Raw genomic sequence first — 16,314 nt, 5'->3', positions numbered from 1 at the left:
ACCAGTGATTCTTCATTCCTTTTTTAATTAAATTTTTATTTATTTATTTTTGGCTGCTTTGGGTCTTCGTTGCTGTGCATGGGCTTTCTCTAGTTGCAGTGAGCGGGGGCTGCTCTTCGTTGCGGTGTGCAGGCTTCTCTTGTTGCGGAGCACGGGCTCTAGGTGCGCGGGCTTCAGTAGTTGTGGCTCGTGGGCTCTAGAGTGCAGGCTCAGTAGTTGGGGCTCATGGGCTTAGTTGTTATGTGGCATGTGGTATCTTCTTGGACGAAGGCTCAAAGCCGTGTCCCTTGCATTGGCAGGCGGATTCTTAACCACTGTGCCACCAGGGAAGCCCCTGATTCTTCATTTCTTGACCTTAATTCCACCATCTTGTTGAGGTATGGAGTGTACTTAAGATGTGGCTTCTTTGAAGTGGAGCCATTTTTCTTGTAACATCCTTGGGCTCCTCAGCACCCTGCTAAGCACCTTCTACATGTCTTTCTAAAACAGCAGAAACCAAATTCTTCCATGATGGCTCTCTCTTGGGACACCCATGTCTATATTAACTCCATTTAAAAAAAATTATTTGATATACTTACCTTTGTGAGTTTATTCTTCTTTTCTAGATCTTGTGTGGCTTACATTACTCATCATTCATTATTGCTGAGTTATTTTTCAGGGTCACCCAGGCTTGAACTGAATGACTTAGATTATAAGTTCTTGGGCTATAACGAGCACTGTCATTTTAAATTATTCTACGAGCAGCAGAAGCCAGTGTTGAGATGATAATGGTGATACTTAATATAATGTTTTTCTCTGTTAGACAGATCATAGGTTTATAAATAATGATTAGTCTTGGAATCTCTGCTAGCTGCAGCTTGTTTCCCACATTCAGGGTATATTTCCATTTAGCACGTCTTTACAAAATATAAAAACACTAAATTCAAATTCAGATTGATTAAAAATTATACTGTAGAGGATGTGAAGATCTATTACAAGATATGACTTTTTTTTTTTTTTTTTAAGCATTTGTGATCCCTGCCCACTCCTTTGCCTAGCACCTTTTATTTTGTTATCTTTGTTTTAGTAAATAGCCATTCAGGAAGATGGTTTTGCACAAAAAGAATGAAAATAAAGGCATGAAAGAAAATGTATGCACTACCATCTCCTTGTCTCTCCCTCTGAGATTTTATGTATGCTCGGCTTCAAAAACCAGTTTAAAAATAAAAAAGATGAGGGCGGTTGCAATCTGCTCCATTTTATGCAGATTAGGTATGGCCCTCCGGCACCTGCCAAATTGCTAATATGGCCTTCCAGTTGGGTCTGATTAGTGTCAACCCAGATCTCCTTTTCCATTGAAATAGAAATACATTTGCTGGGAATAAGTTAACAACAGAGGTGATATTTTCACTAATAACCGTGGGTATAACCGTGTTTTACTTGGACAGTTTCTCAGTGTCGATGAAGCAGACTAACCTGGGCATTTATGATTTCCTTCACTCTCATTTGGCTTCTACTCCCTGAGGACTTTGGGGTTTCCAGAGTCCAGTGGGACTGTGACTTCCCTTTGTGCTATGATGACTTTGAAAGGTCATTTTCCTCTGCATTCCAAATGCAAAGTGTTATTGTCGGTTTTTTTTTTTTTTTTTTTTTTTTTGGTAAAACACGTCGGTAGGCTTTACATTTGCAAAAGCAAATACCTTAACTTGGCCAGAATGAATGTTTGTTTAAGGATACCCACTCTGGGCAATTGAATTTTTGGATTATTGCAACAGTTATTTTCAGTGCCTCAGGGTGAAGCATTAATTATCTTCCAAAAAGATAATTGAGACAGCAAATATGGAAATCTCAAGCATCTCTTATGACTCTATTAGAGCAGATTTTAAGAAAATATTTTGATAGCAATGATTGCATTTTGTAGGAAAAGAAGAATAAAAGGTTTGCATGACCAAGCAGGGGCTGGAAGTTCAGGAAGAAAAAAACTGGGGCCCTATCTCCAGATTTGGGTGCAAAAGAGTTATAGAAAATAGACTCAACTTTGTCAGTCATCTAAATCAAGCCCATTTTGAAAATTGCTGCATATTTAATGTGAGCAGTATCTCCTATGGAGTCATTTTGTAACTCAAATTATTTTTTTGCCAGTGGAGGAGCAAGCAACATATTAAATAGTTGACTTAGTCTACATCATCATGACTAGACCAGAGAGAGAAGTAACTGTGCCCCAAATACTGTAGTAAGTTCTTTATGTGGATTTGCTTCACATGGAATGGTTAATGGATGAATAAAAAAATTTGGTTTTTAGGGCTCTTATTCTGGTTTATTATAAGCATTATTACATGCACCACCCCACCCCAACATTTTGCATAATTAATTAATTACCATCAGGTAATTCAGTAGCAGGGACAAGAATTACAAAGCTCTTGTTTCTAATTTCTTTATTTTACTTGGTAAAATGCAAATTGAATGCTAAAATTAATAGTCATATAGATGTGATTGGGGAAGAAATTTGCAATCAGTTTTGAACTCATAGTTCTTAGAACATAATCACGTTTCAGTATTACCATGCCAGCGTTTTTTTGAGCCTCTACTAAGTGCCAGTCATCAGGTGAGGGCACTCAGATGAATGAGATAGTCTCTGATTGATTAAAACTAGTTTTGAGATGTTTCCAAGTGTGTAAAAACCACAAATTGATAAATAAATGTCCATGGCCATTTAACTTAAGTACATTTAATGAACTGTGAATGATATGGAAAAGTATTTTATCAGAAGTTAAATTTTAGTAACTTATTCTTTGTTTCTGGTGTGAAATAATTTTACTGTGATATTGGATAACTTGGTTAACTGCTTTCTTCTAGTATAGCAACATAGCAATACCACGATAAGCATAAAATAAACACCCAGTTTATTGCTGGATCATTATAAAGTGAATATAATATACTGTTGAACAGCTAAAGTGAGCATAAAAGGAAAATTTGGGCCCCTGAAGGTACATGCTGCTCATCAGTATATGAAAGAGTAGACGTGAAGAAAATCAGTCTTCTTGTAGTGAATATTTTCTGTACTCCTCCCATATGTTGTAGAATATATATGTTAAAACAACAAAATAAAATAACAAAAAATGAAATAAACTGATTTTTTTTTTTTTTACATTTGACTTAGTGACCTGACTATGTTTTTAAGATTTGTGATTTTTCCTTCCTGTTAGAGGTGGGAAGGTGATGGTGGCTTGACAGAATCAAAACAAAACACCACTCAAGATGTTTCAAGAATAATTGAATTAAAAGTCCGCTTGATATCACAGCCCCTGTGGGCTTCTTTCCAGCCTTTTTTCTAATGGAACACAACAGAAATTTACAGTATTAGGTCTCATATAATCCCTGTCTTCTCCTTGTCTTCCTTACCAGTTTTTATTTTTTAATGCCCTGAATAAAAATAAGTCTGTTTACATTTTGAGGATCTTGTGTATCAATGATTCCTAGGGAATTTCTTAGTATTTATAATTAGATAATTTTGAAATTTCAGTACCTTGCTCTTAATTTTCAGAATACTTCCTGAATGAATTAGATTTATTTACTTATGTGGGTTATGCTAGGGGCTTAGTTCATATACAAATATATCTTTAAGGAGAGGAAATTACTTATTTGTGGAGGTATAAAACACTATATTTCTTCTATTTTGTGCTATGGAAATGCAAAATTGATCTGAGTGTAACTTACTTTTCTAATAATTGTGTTATTGTCTTTCATTCACATAAAATAATCCCTGGGGAAAGCCACTCTTAGCTAATAATTTTAATGTAAAGAAGTGATGAGCACAATTATATTTATTCAGGTAGCAGTCCATTAGTAGTCTGTAAGCAGCAGCTTTGTTATTTTAGTTAGCAGTGCAGTTGGCAGAATGATATTCAGTTAAAAACAATCCTGATTGAGCCACGTTCCCTTTTTTGGTTGATATGAAAGCCATTGTTGTTTTGCTCACCAACTGGCAGACCTTCAATTATCCTGAATTTAGAAGTTGTTTACTATACTTTGAAAGTTTAAAAATGAGCCCTCCTTGAGAAACAAAGAGCTGGGTGCTTGCCATTTTTAAATTTTTTTATAGAAAAGTAAAATTTTAATGAAAGAAAAATCAATCTACCAGTTCAATGTTGAGTTTATTTTCACAGTTTTGAAGGCTTAATGTGTTTTTTAAATGCTAGTAATCAAAGCCACCATTATTGGTCCCCAAAGTATTCGGGCAGTGTTTTGACTTAGAGTGTCAGAGCTGTGAGGGGGAGATCATCAGTAAGTCTCTGTGGGTGGGGTGGATTCCTTGAGAAGATTTGGTTTGAGGGTTTCAATCCCTCAGGCCTTTCTCCGTGGCTTCAACAGCTGTCTAGAATATCTGGTCTTCCTGGATGTCCAGGGTGCCAAGAGTGTGAGGACTCAATTTTCTACCTGTTGAGGGTTAACAGGATGCTAGGGATGGAGTCCGGGTAGGAAACATCAGTTGAACCTGCCAGGTGAACTAGTGCTGCCCATTGGCCATTGGCAGAGTGGCCGGCCCCCCTCCCTCCTCCCTCCCTCCTCCTCCCTTCCTCCCTCCCTTCCCCTCTCTCCTTCCCTCCCTCCCTTCCTTCCCTCCTTCCTCCCTTCCTCCCTCTTTCTTCCCTCCTTCCTCCCTTTCTCCCTCCCTTCCTTCCTCCGTCCCTCTCATATCTTTGTGCCTCCACCGTCTGCCAGGAACTGTGCTTACAGTCTAGTGAGGAATCGAGACAATAAGTATTTACAAGTACAGAGGATCTCTGGGATGCTTTGCATCAGAGGGCAGGGGTGAGATGCAGTTCCTGACATCCCTCTCAGATTGCAGCCACTCCTAAAGATGGTAAGATTTCCTGCTCAAAGAAATTAAGTGACTTGCCCCAGTCACTGAGAGAACAATTTCCAAGCCCAGGCTCTTTTGACTACGTCAGGTGACTTGCCATGTTGGCCAGTGACATTTTAGAAGATTCACGTTTTTTGCTTAAGTAAAAACATTGTAAAAAATGTAATGCTTACCTCTTTTATGTTAACTTACAATTCATGAATGCCAGCGTATGTTTATGCAGCACTTTATAATTTTCAGTGCCATTTAGCTCATGTTATTTTATTATAATTACCATTTTGTGAGTCAGGAAGGGGAATTTTTGTTGGTGGTGGTTTTATTCTGGTTTTGCTTTTAAATCCCCATTTTATAGAAGAGAAAATAGGTGCCCAGAGAGGTTAAGTGAGTTCCCCATAGGTGCAGAGCTACAGCCAACGAGGTTCAGATCCAACACCAGACCTGGGTATCCTGATTCCCAGTCTGCTGCTCTTTCAGACAGAGTGGCTTTCTTGTTTCATGACGGTCATGCACACACTGTATTTTAGGCATCCTCATGCTTATGGGCCTGTAGCTAGGGTTGTATGAACAGTTAAACTGACACGGCCCTTGCCTTCTGGCAGCATATAATCTAAATAAGGTAAAGAGTTCCTGGAGTTTATGCCTATACAGGAAACCCTTTTCTTCTGCTATCACCTATTCTCCCCATGCCATATCCCACAAACTTAAGGAGGTCTGTAACTGTGTTACAATGCACTCCTAACTCTATTTGCCTTCTCACGTGCCAGAACTTTCTCCTTTCTCTTTGCTTATCCTCCTTGACAGTAGTGAGGGTATTTGCTGGTGAGTTGGAAAAACGGAATCTGGGAATCTCTTGGTTTCCTGCCCTTCTTCTGAGGAGAATCAGTGGATTGATCTGCTCCTTGCTCAGGTTCTCATTTTTACTAGGCGCTTGGGCAGTGCTTCCCAAACCTGGCTCATCCTCAGCATCTCCAAAGATCTACTCTGGAGCTGCTGTTCCACAAGTCCGGGTGGGGCCCACAACTGCTCTAGGGATAAACTCGATCTTGAATGCTTTAGCCATTCACTTAATATGACCACCCTCAACAGGACAGTTTAGTCTTTACTAAACTGCAAATTCCTGGGAATGGGGAGGAAAAAAAATCCATTTCTGACCTTCCCCTACCCTCCAGATCATCTGAAACTGTTCAGCCCATCTACCATGGGATAACTAGACATCCTGTCAGGGATAATTGTTAAGTTTGTACTACAGTTCGGTTACCCATTGATTTATATGGCATTTTTCTGACATGGCTGAATATTTTAGGGGGCTCAAATAGACCACTGTCATCATTCATCACTATGTATGTTGTGACTATAGATCTACCTTTTATTCACTTCAAGAAACATTTATCTAATGAGAGCATACCTCATATGTATTGGGCCTTTCGCTTCTTTAGTGTAGCCATTAAAATGGTGGTGCTATAGTTAAAAGTTTGGTTTGCTGCTTCTAAATACATTTCCAAGAAAATGGAAATCAAGGAACTATCAAAACTTCTTTGAATGTAAAATATCTGAAACCTGCAAACCATGTACATTTTTAGATTTAATAGTAGAGTATATGTGAAGATGTACTGAAAGTAAAAATTATTAAAATGTTCTTAAAGGAAACTCCCAAGAATTTAAACAAAACAAAACCCCTCCAAATTAATAGCAGTTGCCATTTTGTAATCATTATAGCTGTATTTGCTCCCATGTTTTGTAGTTTCTTAACAAATTACTGTGAAATTAGGTTAGTTGGAACATGAATAAATGTACAACATAAATGAGTATACTTCTGCCTTCATATTATATGGCAGCATTTTCTTTGATAATCGACATGCCCTCATAATATTGCCCTTAAGATCAGATATTATATAACCTTAAATTATAGGAAACAGAATATGCCTGAAGGACAATTCTGCAATATATAATTGGGAGCATGCAGTTGATAGAATTTCCAAGGGTGTTGAGCCCAGTGACAAGGTACCTGGAAAGCTGGGTCCTTAGGGAAAATTTGTTGCCACATTTGAGCTTCCATCTGAAAAAAATACATGTAATTAATTAAGATGGGAAATATTCATGCATAACTGTATTTTTAGATCTTCAGTGCATACTTCTTACCCCAGAGGATGCAGAAACAGTGGCTAAACCTAAGTTATGAATAGCATCTGCTAGAATATAGCAAAGCATGTTTAAAAGAGTATACATTTTCCCCTGTGTCTTTGATTATTGAAGATACTTTAGGGGGACAAATGCTAGAGGAAAATCTCTTTATGCAAATATATTTCTGAGTTGAAAGGAGGAGAAGTTTGTTTGTGTTACCTGCCAAAATTAATCATTTAATTCTAAACTCTTTCAGATAATGATTAAACTGAGAACAATAATAAGAAAATATATACCAGATGAAATAGTTTTTAAGCAGTGGCAGAAGCTTAGAACTGATCACAAATAATTTCTCATAACGCTTTTCTTTCTCATTTGTCCTATTCCCCCATGTAATAGTTTTAAATGGTGCTCTTATGAAATAAATAACTAAACACCAACCATATTTTTTTCATATCCTGAACAATATTTTGGCTGTTTTTCAGAAGAATCGGAATTCTGAAAATTAAATAAAGGTTTCTAAAATACCAACTTCAGAAAGTTTTATTTAATTTGTGGAATAATTTTGTTCTCTTTTTTTTTCAATAGGGTCTTTATTAATTTAGTCTAGTTACTTAGTGCTTATATTAAATAATCTAATAAAAGTAAGGGTTATAACATAACGTTTCCCAAATGTGAAGCAGCATCTATTACATGAGACAAAAATCTTTATGCTGCAAAATGTAAAAACCACGTATAGAGTTACAAGGCATCAAATGGTACTGTATGTATTTTTTTAAGTAGAACATTTTTGTAGCATAAGGGGGTAGTCAGCTCAAGAAAAGATTGGCAGACAGCTGTGTATCACTATAGTTTATTCTGAAAGTGCTCTAAAATTCATATTTCAGTTTTTCAAGGCCAATAATATTCCTTATGATCAATTCTCCTGATACAGATATGATCTAAGATTAAAGTTAATGTCCTAAAGAGTAGAAACCTACCTTATTTGTGTTTGTCACTAATACCCAAATTGCTGCAGGTAGAGCTTTCTCTGTGTGTTTGTGTGTGTGTGTGTGTGTGTGTGTGTGTGTGTGTGTGTGTGCGTATTTTTAGATAAATTCATTTAACCAGTACAGCCTCAGTATTTATTCTGAATTGTCAAATCTTCTGTTTTGGTCCGGTGTTTTCTTTTGTATTATTATAAATACAGGATTAAGTGTATTGTAGGTTCCCAGACAAGTATGTTTTGAAGTTTCATTAATTTGTGTAAGTTATAATGGTACTTGAATAATGTAAAATGCTGGAAGAATGCTATTTCATTTACCATTTACTTTTCCCTCAATACAAGACATTTGAAATATAGATAGTCTTTAAAATAAAAGCTGAATATGTAGGAGTTTCAGTAAATTGTACTGGGGTACTGCTAAGCTGTGGATTAAAAAAGGAAAATATGTACACTTCAAAAACCATTTTTGTTTTGCCTTTTTTCTCTTTCCTCATTGAAAAGTCATTCCTACCACAGGTTTCACAATAATAACTACAATTTACGTCCTTATGCTGCTACAGTTTGACGATATACCACAGTCAGGCCACAGGTTAGAAACACAGGCTGAGTTATTATATACTGCTGGGTAGTGATTTCCTGTGAACTGATTTATGGATAAATAATTCTATGTTCTTATTATATAGGACAGTTTTTAATTTCTTTAACAAAGCATAGCTGAACAACAGAAAATTACACGCTATAGCATAGGGACACGACCACTCTGAGGAGGATAAACAGATGCGATCAATGTCATGAGTTCTCCTATTTTTAAAAGGGGCCTCATCAGCAGTTGGCGTATTGTGGAAATAATACCGCTAACCAGAAGCCCCAAGGCTTAGTTACTCTGAGACTGGGATTTTTTTTTATTGATACTCTTTTGCTGAGATCTTTTCAGGGAGTTAATGAAATGTATAAACCCAAGCCTTTAGATATTAAAGCTAATGTCTCATTTTTTTCCCAGGCTGAGTTTTCATTTTGCTTTGAAAGTTAATGTTAAAATGCACCTGGAATAAAAGAAAATTATTCATTGAGCTGTTCTACAGGAATACTGCTGATATCTTGCTGGTTTCCTATATCTGTCTCACAGATAATTTGTGGGCTTTATCCTACAATATACCCAACATATACCTATTTTATCAGCATCTATCTGTATGCTACCACAAACCGTGAGAGCTGTTCTCTTGTACTTTATAGGTGATCTGTTGCAGGCCTTCATGAAATAAGTATTTCTTGTATTTGAGGTACAGGGGATAAAACTATCATTTTGGTTTATTTTAAGAATGGTTTCACTTAGCTATGTGTTTAGCAATAATAAGCTTCTCTACTCAGTTGTGAGCTCCATAATTACAGGGATAGTGTGTACTGGGTTATCTTTGCATCTTAGTGACTTATGCTGGAGACACAAAAGAAGAATTTGTTAAATGAATGATGATTAATGCTTAATACAAACCTTGTGATGTTTTATTGCTTATATTGTATTATCGGCACATTTTATTTATCACTCAGAAGTGATCGACTTTCTAAAAACTTGAATCAAATATTGATGAACTGTAACGTGTATTATCACCACTCTTGTTTTCACATAGTTAGAGGTACAAATGATATGAATGATGCATGTGAATTAGGCATCTACTGAGAAGAGTATTTGGTTTCTTTGAGAGAGGCTATAAACTGACAAAAATAACAAATACATATAACACAAACAGCTATTGATATTTCTCTTTGTGATACATCCAGTCTGGCAGAATACTGCATTGAAAGAGTGAAAAACTGGTTTCCATTATTGCATCTTTTTAATTTTAGACAAAACTTGCCTCCATTCCCAACCTAATTTTATGTCACTAATGGGAAATTTACCTACAATTGCATTTTTTTATTTGGTCTAAAAGCATAACATGAAGAGTGGATTGGTCCTCTGTATTTTAGTGAACAGATTTGTCTAGATATAAGCAATTTTATTTATATTATGCTCAATTCAATCATGTTAACATTTGTATGAATTTCAACCCCCAAATAAAGGCCCATAATTTGGGACTCAAAGACCTTGCCATTGCATCTTTAATAATCCTCAGCGCCAGGCATTTTGTAAATGTTCACAGATGATAAATTCTTTGGAAATAGGAAGGATGACGTGGGAAACAATGTTTATGTCTGAAATGGCACTGTTGAGGGAGAAGATTTTTTTCCAGAGAAGCTGTCTCTTCAGGCCCTGTCACCGTTTGCTTATTGGTCTCATATGTTCCTTTGTTTAACATTAAATGTCAAGTCCCTGCCCCATGTGTGACTCTGTGATTGGGCACTGGCACATGGGCAGAGCTGAGTAGAAAGGATATTGGCCCAGTAGTTAGAAAACTTGTCAGCTGAAGCCCTGGGGCCTGGTTCTGGCTGTCACCCACAGATGTCCTTGAAAACTCACTCTTCTCTGATCTTCACCTCACTTTCAGGTGTAATACTGACCGCCTTCTCTCCTTGTGAAGATGAACTAATAGTTTGGAAAAAAACGCTTTGTAAACTGTAAAGTAACATAAAGGGATATTGTGATAAAGTAAGCTCCTTCTAAGATACACAAACTAACCAAGAGTATTTACTGTGCAGCTGTATAGAGAAAGGAATTACTTCAGGCTGGGTTGATGAGAGTTGGAATTATTCGTGGTGCAGAATTTGAAGAATGTGTACGATTTCTAGAAGTGAATGCATGGGATCAGTACTCCAGACAGAGTGAGAGTGTGATATATATTCAGAGAAGAATTGGGAATTGCCATTTATTGAGCATGTACTGTGCGCCTGGCTGGGCTTGAGTGTGTGTGTGGGTGTGTGTGTGTGTGTGTGTGTGTGTGTGTAAAGTACTGTGTAATCATCATTAGTTTTCCTCATATTTTGATTGGGGCTATAAAACCTACTCATGGAGTGGAAGCATTAGAAATAATTCTGTATACCTATAGTTATGCTGCTTTTATTGAGATTTCTCCAGCACTGCAAGTCAGATATCCCCAGTGGGAACATAACCTCTCTTCCTTCTTTGTTCGCCTTCACTGTACTAAAGCATTTCTTGGGGTCTGTATCCCTCCTTAGAGGGAGCCAGGAAGAGGCTGTCATAGTTGTTAGATATACCTGTTTGGATTATTTCAGCTCTTTTTTTTCTCCCCTCAGAATGCTTCCCTTTTTTAATCCACCTGAATTCCAGTATAGGTTAATCATCCTAAAGCTTTGATGGTGTTACATCTACACCCAATAACTTTCAAAGATCTATTTTCCCCTAACTTTTACTGAGCACTTATTGTGTGCCATCCCACTGCTACATTCTGATTCTCATTTTAAGCCTCATGGCAACCCTAAAGAGTAGGCACTGTTATTATTCCCATCTTACAGGTAATGGAAACCAAGCCTTAGAGAGACCAACTAAATAACTTGCCCCAAATCTTGCAGCTGACAAGCAGAGGAGGCTGGGCATGGACTCACCTCTGACTCCAGGCCTTGCTCCTGAGCTCTGACCCATACGGTGCGTTACTGAGTTGGGCATCTGAGGCCTTCCAGACTTGGAACCAAGATCTTTTCCAGTCTTTGCTTCTGAAGTGCCTCACACTTGAACCAGTATGACTTTACAGGCTACTAAGAAGAGCGAGTGATTGATGTACAGTCTTCCTTTGTGATTTAAAATAATGAGGGCCTTTTATAGGCACTTGACTAAATTAAAGATTAAATGATATTGAAGTCATCCCTGAGTAAATATTTTTGAAATAAATTGACTGTATCTTTCTTTTAGGGAGCATTAAAAGATGTCTAAATAATTACTGTAAATGATTAATTGTTGGGATTAATGATATCCAGGCTCTGTACTAAGGGCTCTGCATTCAATCTGCACAATATTCCTATGAGGTCAGTACTTTTATTGTTCCATTTTACACATGAGAGGACTGAGGCATAGAGAAATTCAGTAACTTGCTACAGTTACATGGTTAGTAGGTGGAGGAGGCAGGATATGAACAGAGGCAATTTGACTTGGAAGCCGGAATTCTTTGTCACTATGGTCTACTGCTTCCCGTTTTGATTTCCTCAATTAACACTTGACACCAGCCCAAGAAATATTTTTGTCTATTTTATATCAGGGAAGGAGGACTGTATTTCCAAAGAGGGTTATTAATACTTTAGACAGAGACCTTATTTGGAGGAAAGGTTTGTTAAAAAGAGTTACTCCAAGTCCCTGCCAGGCTGGAGGAGAGCAGCCTCTGGACATCACTGTCCTACCAGATCTGGTTCCTGCAGACTCTGGTAGGTAGTTGAGCAAAGAGCATGACTTCTAGGTGCAGGTTAGTCAATATGGTGCGAAAAAGAAAAAGCACACGCACTTCCCATTGCCTGAAAATAGCACGTGTCAGCAGCTCTCTTCCAACATGTAGAAACCACCCTGTAGCAGCTGCTCCCTGTGGAGGCATTAAGTGTTGTGAAGACACCTGTATGTGTCTAATTCCAGCCCAAACAAGTCTCCTTCCAGCTCATCAAGGTGGGGAGAGAATTTATCTAAATGGAGATTACTATTTTCAATAGAGTGACTTGTCTGTCATTTCCTGTAGAGATTCTTCCCCCTCCACCTTTTTTTTAAATTGAGGTATAATTTACATACAATAAAACATATGCATATTAAGTGTTCGGTTACATGGATTTTGACAATTTTCATACCCGTGCAACCACCAGCCAAAACTAGAAAATCCCCTTTATGTCCCTTTCCAGTCATGCCCCTGCTGTCTGGAGGTAGCCGCATTCTGACTTCTCATAGATGAGTCTTGCCTGTTCTTGTATTTTATATAAGTGAAATCATTCAGAGATATTCTGTTCTCTCTGGCTGCATTGTGGTATAAACTTACAGCGAAACACTCCTCAACAGTAAAAAGGATTGAACAATGACACACACAACAGCATGGATGAATCGCCTCCAGAGTTATGCGTCAAAGTTTACAGGATTCATTTGCTTCATGCTACCTTCATATTCTTAGTAACCAAAATGACCCACAAAATTGGCTTCTTCTACTTGCTTATGATAGTGTGCAATTGCTGACTTCATTTTTTTCTCCATCTAATCTCTTATAATAAAATATCATCTTTAGAAGATGGTCAGTTTATACTCAACTTATGGGCTATCACGATAATGATGTTTTAAGGGGATTAAAATTGTGGAGTGATTTTTTAAAAGAAGGAACTATGTTAGACATGTTACATGGTATCTTTTTAGTACTTTCACATGTCAGAAGGAGTAAAGGAAGCAATGAAGCAGACCCAGCCTCTCCTGGATGGCTGTCCAGTGGGCCCTGGATGTTCATTTTCATGACTACTACATGCTGTGTGCTGTGCACTTTTCATTGTCATGAGAGAGAATGTTAGGAAAACTATCCCCACAAGAAAACAGCTTTTCTTGGCAAGTGAAATATGACTGAAGGAGCCAGAACTGGAGACATACGGTACTATGAATGAGAGCTGTGTTACTTTACTGGATCTGAGTCCAGGCACTATTTATACTGCAGCATATTCAGCACCAGATTGTTAAATCTTAATACTGAAACAGTGCATCATTTTAATATTTTTGTTCTGTTTATTCCCTGTTTTCAAGCATTATGTCAAGCATTGCGCATTCATTGATTTCATCTTGGACAGGACGTGTGCCCTGACCAGAAAGTTCATTTCCTATTATTGAAATTTTGGCCCATAGCTGTAAAGCAGCATTTTGTGAAGCTTTTAAAAGTTCACTTGCGTATACAGGTGTTCTGTCTCTTTGGTGATAAAATATATTTTTTGAAAGAACAGTGTAGTTGGACTCACCTGCGTTGTCAAAAATAAAAATAAAAATGCTGTTTCTCTCCTATCACTAAAACATAGCTGTTTTGGATATGGGACAATTTTTGATACCCTGGGGACCATTGAATTTTTCACAGCATACAAATAAAATGTTTGTTACTGTGTTGTTTGTGAAATGGGCTTCTCTTTATTTTTCTTCATCTATGTTATATGCGCCCTGTGCACCAGATTAGATGGGTCCATCTTGTGAATAACTTAGCATTTTCACCACGTGTTGCTGAAGCTGTCCCATGAGTCTGCCCAAGTTTGACCAGGATTTTTATTCTCTCTCCATTGTCACGAGTGTTTACCATATGTAGCAGGAAACCCGCAGGGACAGGGTACCACTGTCACTGTAAAAAGAACTGAGGAATTAAAAAAGAAAAAAAAAGGAAGTTGAAAGCATCTCTGCTATTTCTGATCTGTGGTCAATCATTGTGCTATGGAAAACAAGCCCTGTGCCTCGTGAAATGTGAATCTGGAAGTGAACTCTCACTGCTTCTTCAGCTCCAGATGCTATTCGCACTGGGGTTCACACCACAACCAGGATGTGACTGTGTGTGTGCTAAGCCCACACACAGGAATTTTCTTGTACAATTCAAAACCGAATCTTATATTTACTTAAGCCTTGCTTTTTTTTTTTTGTCTATGAAATCAGCAGTTCGGTATATTTAGCATCAGTCTTAAGTTAGACTGTGAAACAAGACTTTGGGGGAAGGAAGTAACCGTATGGTTTTCTAAGTAATTTAAGAAAGAGGAAAACATAAAAAAACTGATTGTCCATGATTAAACCTCATCCTTTCATTCTCATCTTCCTGTATAGTTAACTCAATTGTCAGCCAGAAAGAGTCTATTGCACTGGGTTGTAAAATATCTCTGAGTGGGCCTTGAATGTTGACTATTGGATGACCTTCCTAACATTGAACAAACAATGGGAGGGTTTAATAAATAGCAGATATGTGTTTATTATGTTTTTCTTCCCTGTGCAGGAATAATCAAGCTTGGGAGGTGGAACCCTCTCCCCCTCAGTTATGTGACAGATGCACCCGATGCGACAGTGGCCGACATGCTGCAAGATGTCTATCACGTTGTGACGTTGAAAATCCAATTACAAAGGTGGGTGTCTCTGAACATCTGCCCTTCCTAACTCTCAGAGCTGCTCCGTTGATCATAGAGTCGCTACAGAGATCAGCTCATCCTGTCTTTGTTAATTTCTAGACATGGGATGAAATGAAAAAAAAAAAGAAGGGGGGGGGCGTCACCAGGCATCTTTATAGTCCACATTCCAACTGTTTTATGTTTTGTTTTCAGAAGCAGTGAAGTGGTAACCTAGGGGAAGCTTGATAAATCATTAAAAATCTGCAGCCTTTAAAGGGGAACTTTCCACAGCCCCTAATTTAATGAGTCCTCTGGTTAAATGCTTAGCACATAATATTTGAAGAATAAACACCTCTGCTGTTTCAGGCTTGTGTTTGAGGGGTGAGTTTGGTGCCCTTGTAGCCTGCTTACCAAGAAGCTGCTGGTACTGGACGCCTCTTGCTTTCCTCTCTGGTGGCCTGCAGAAGTTCTGGGGATGATTTCTTTTTTTCAGATACAGCATGCAGAACAAATTATGCTCTAAAGAATCTAGAGTTTCTCTGCAGAGTCTTGTATTGTAAAGTGCCAGCAGCTCATGTGATTTAAGGAATATTGTCCTTTACTGTAAAGGTTTTGAATCTACCCCTTTTGGAGAATTTACACTTTAATAGGGACCCACCATTCCTGTCCTTGTCTAGGAATGCTTTAATGTCTTTTCTTCAGTTTTTTGTTAGCGAAGTGACATCTCTGGATTGTTCTATGAGGGTGAAGGGTAGACCTTCAAATTTGATGAAGCGTTTGTTTACATTTAACCTTAGGAATGTCCAATAATTAAGTTTAAATTGTGGAAGTTTATAATCACACTGTCATGCCATTTCTATCAGTAGACTGGAGAAATCCTATTTTAAAAAATTGGCATCTCTTCATATCCGAAGTGACCAGTTTTCTCAGGCTAGTGTGAGAACCAACTGAAAGAGACCGTGATGGGCTCTGTCAAGGTCCTAGAGAAGCAGTTTTGCTCCCTTTCCCTCATTTTGGGCCCACATTCAACCCTGTTCTTTGGTGGTTCTCCTAATGCTTCACAGGACCCAGGGGTGACTGCTGTACTCTGCATTTAAGGGTTTGCATGTCACTCATTCTTGCTGTGTTTTCCAGTTGTTCGAAGTTGGAAGACTTGCCTGCGGAGCAGTGGAACCACGCCACGGTCCGCAATGCCTTAAAGGAACTGCTCAAAGAGATGAACCAGAGCACATTAGCCAAAGAATGCCCTCTCTCCCAGGTCAGTGTCTTCAGGAGAAATGAAGAAGCCAAGGGTGGGCTGTCTGGCAGGAGGGGCACACCTGCTCAGACAGCTGTCTTTTATTTTATATTCACACTACATCTTAGGTGGAAAAAAATATGGAGGTTGTGGTGCTTTTTTTTG

General features: G+C 38.0%; 1 protein-coding gene across 1 annotated transcript in view; it reads left to right on the top strand.

Annotated features, from left to right (window-relative positions):
* SATB2 (SATB homeobox 2) overlaps window positions 1-16,314 on the top strand; it is a 190,454-nt gene that overhangs the window by 58,251 nt on the left and 115,889 nt on the right. Inside the window, exons 4-5 of the mRNA XM_079925381.1 lie at window positions 14,804-14,930; window positions 16,047-16,170. Of these exons, the coding sequence (XP_079781507.1) occupies window positions 14,804-14,930; window positions 16,047-16,170 (251 nt within the window). The remainder of the gene's footprint in view (window positions 1-14,803; window positions 14,931-16,046; window positions 16,171-16,314) is intronic.

This window comes from Stenella coeruleoalba (assembly GCF_951394435.1).
Source record: "Stenella coeruleoalba genome assembly, chromosome: 6".
NCBI lineage: Eukaryota > Metazoa > Chordata > Mammalia > Artiodactyla > Delphinidae > Stenella > Stenella coeruleoalba.
The sequence above is the reverse complement of the archived record's forward strand: the minus strand, read 5'-3'. Positions and strand labels throughout refer to the sequence as shown.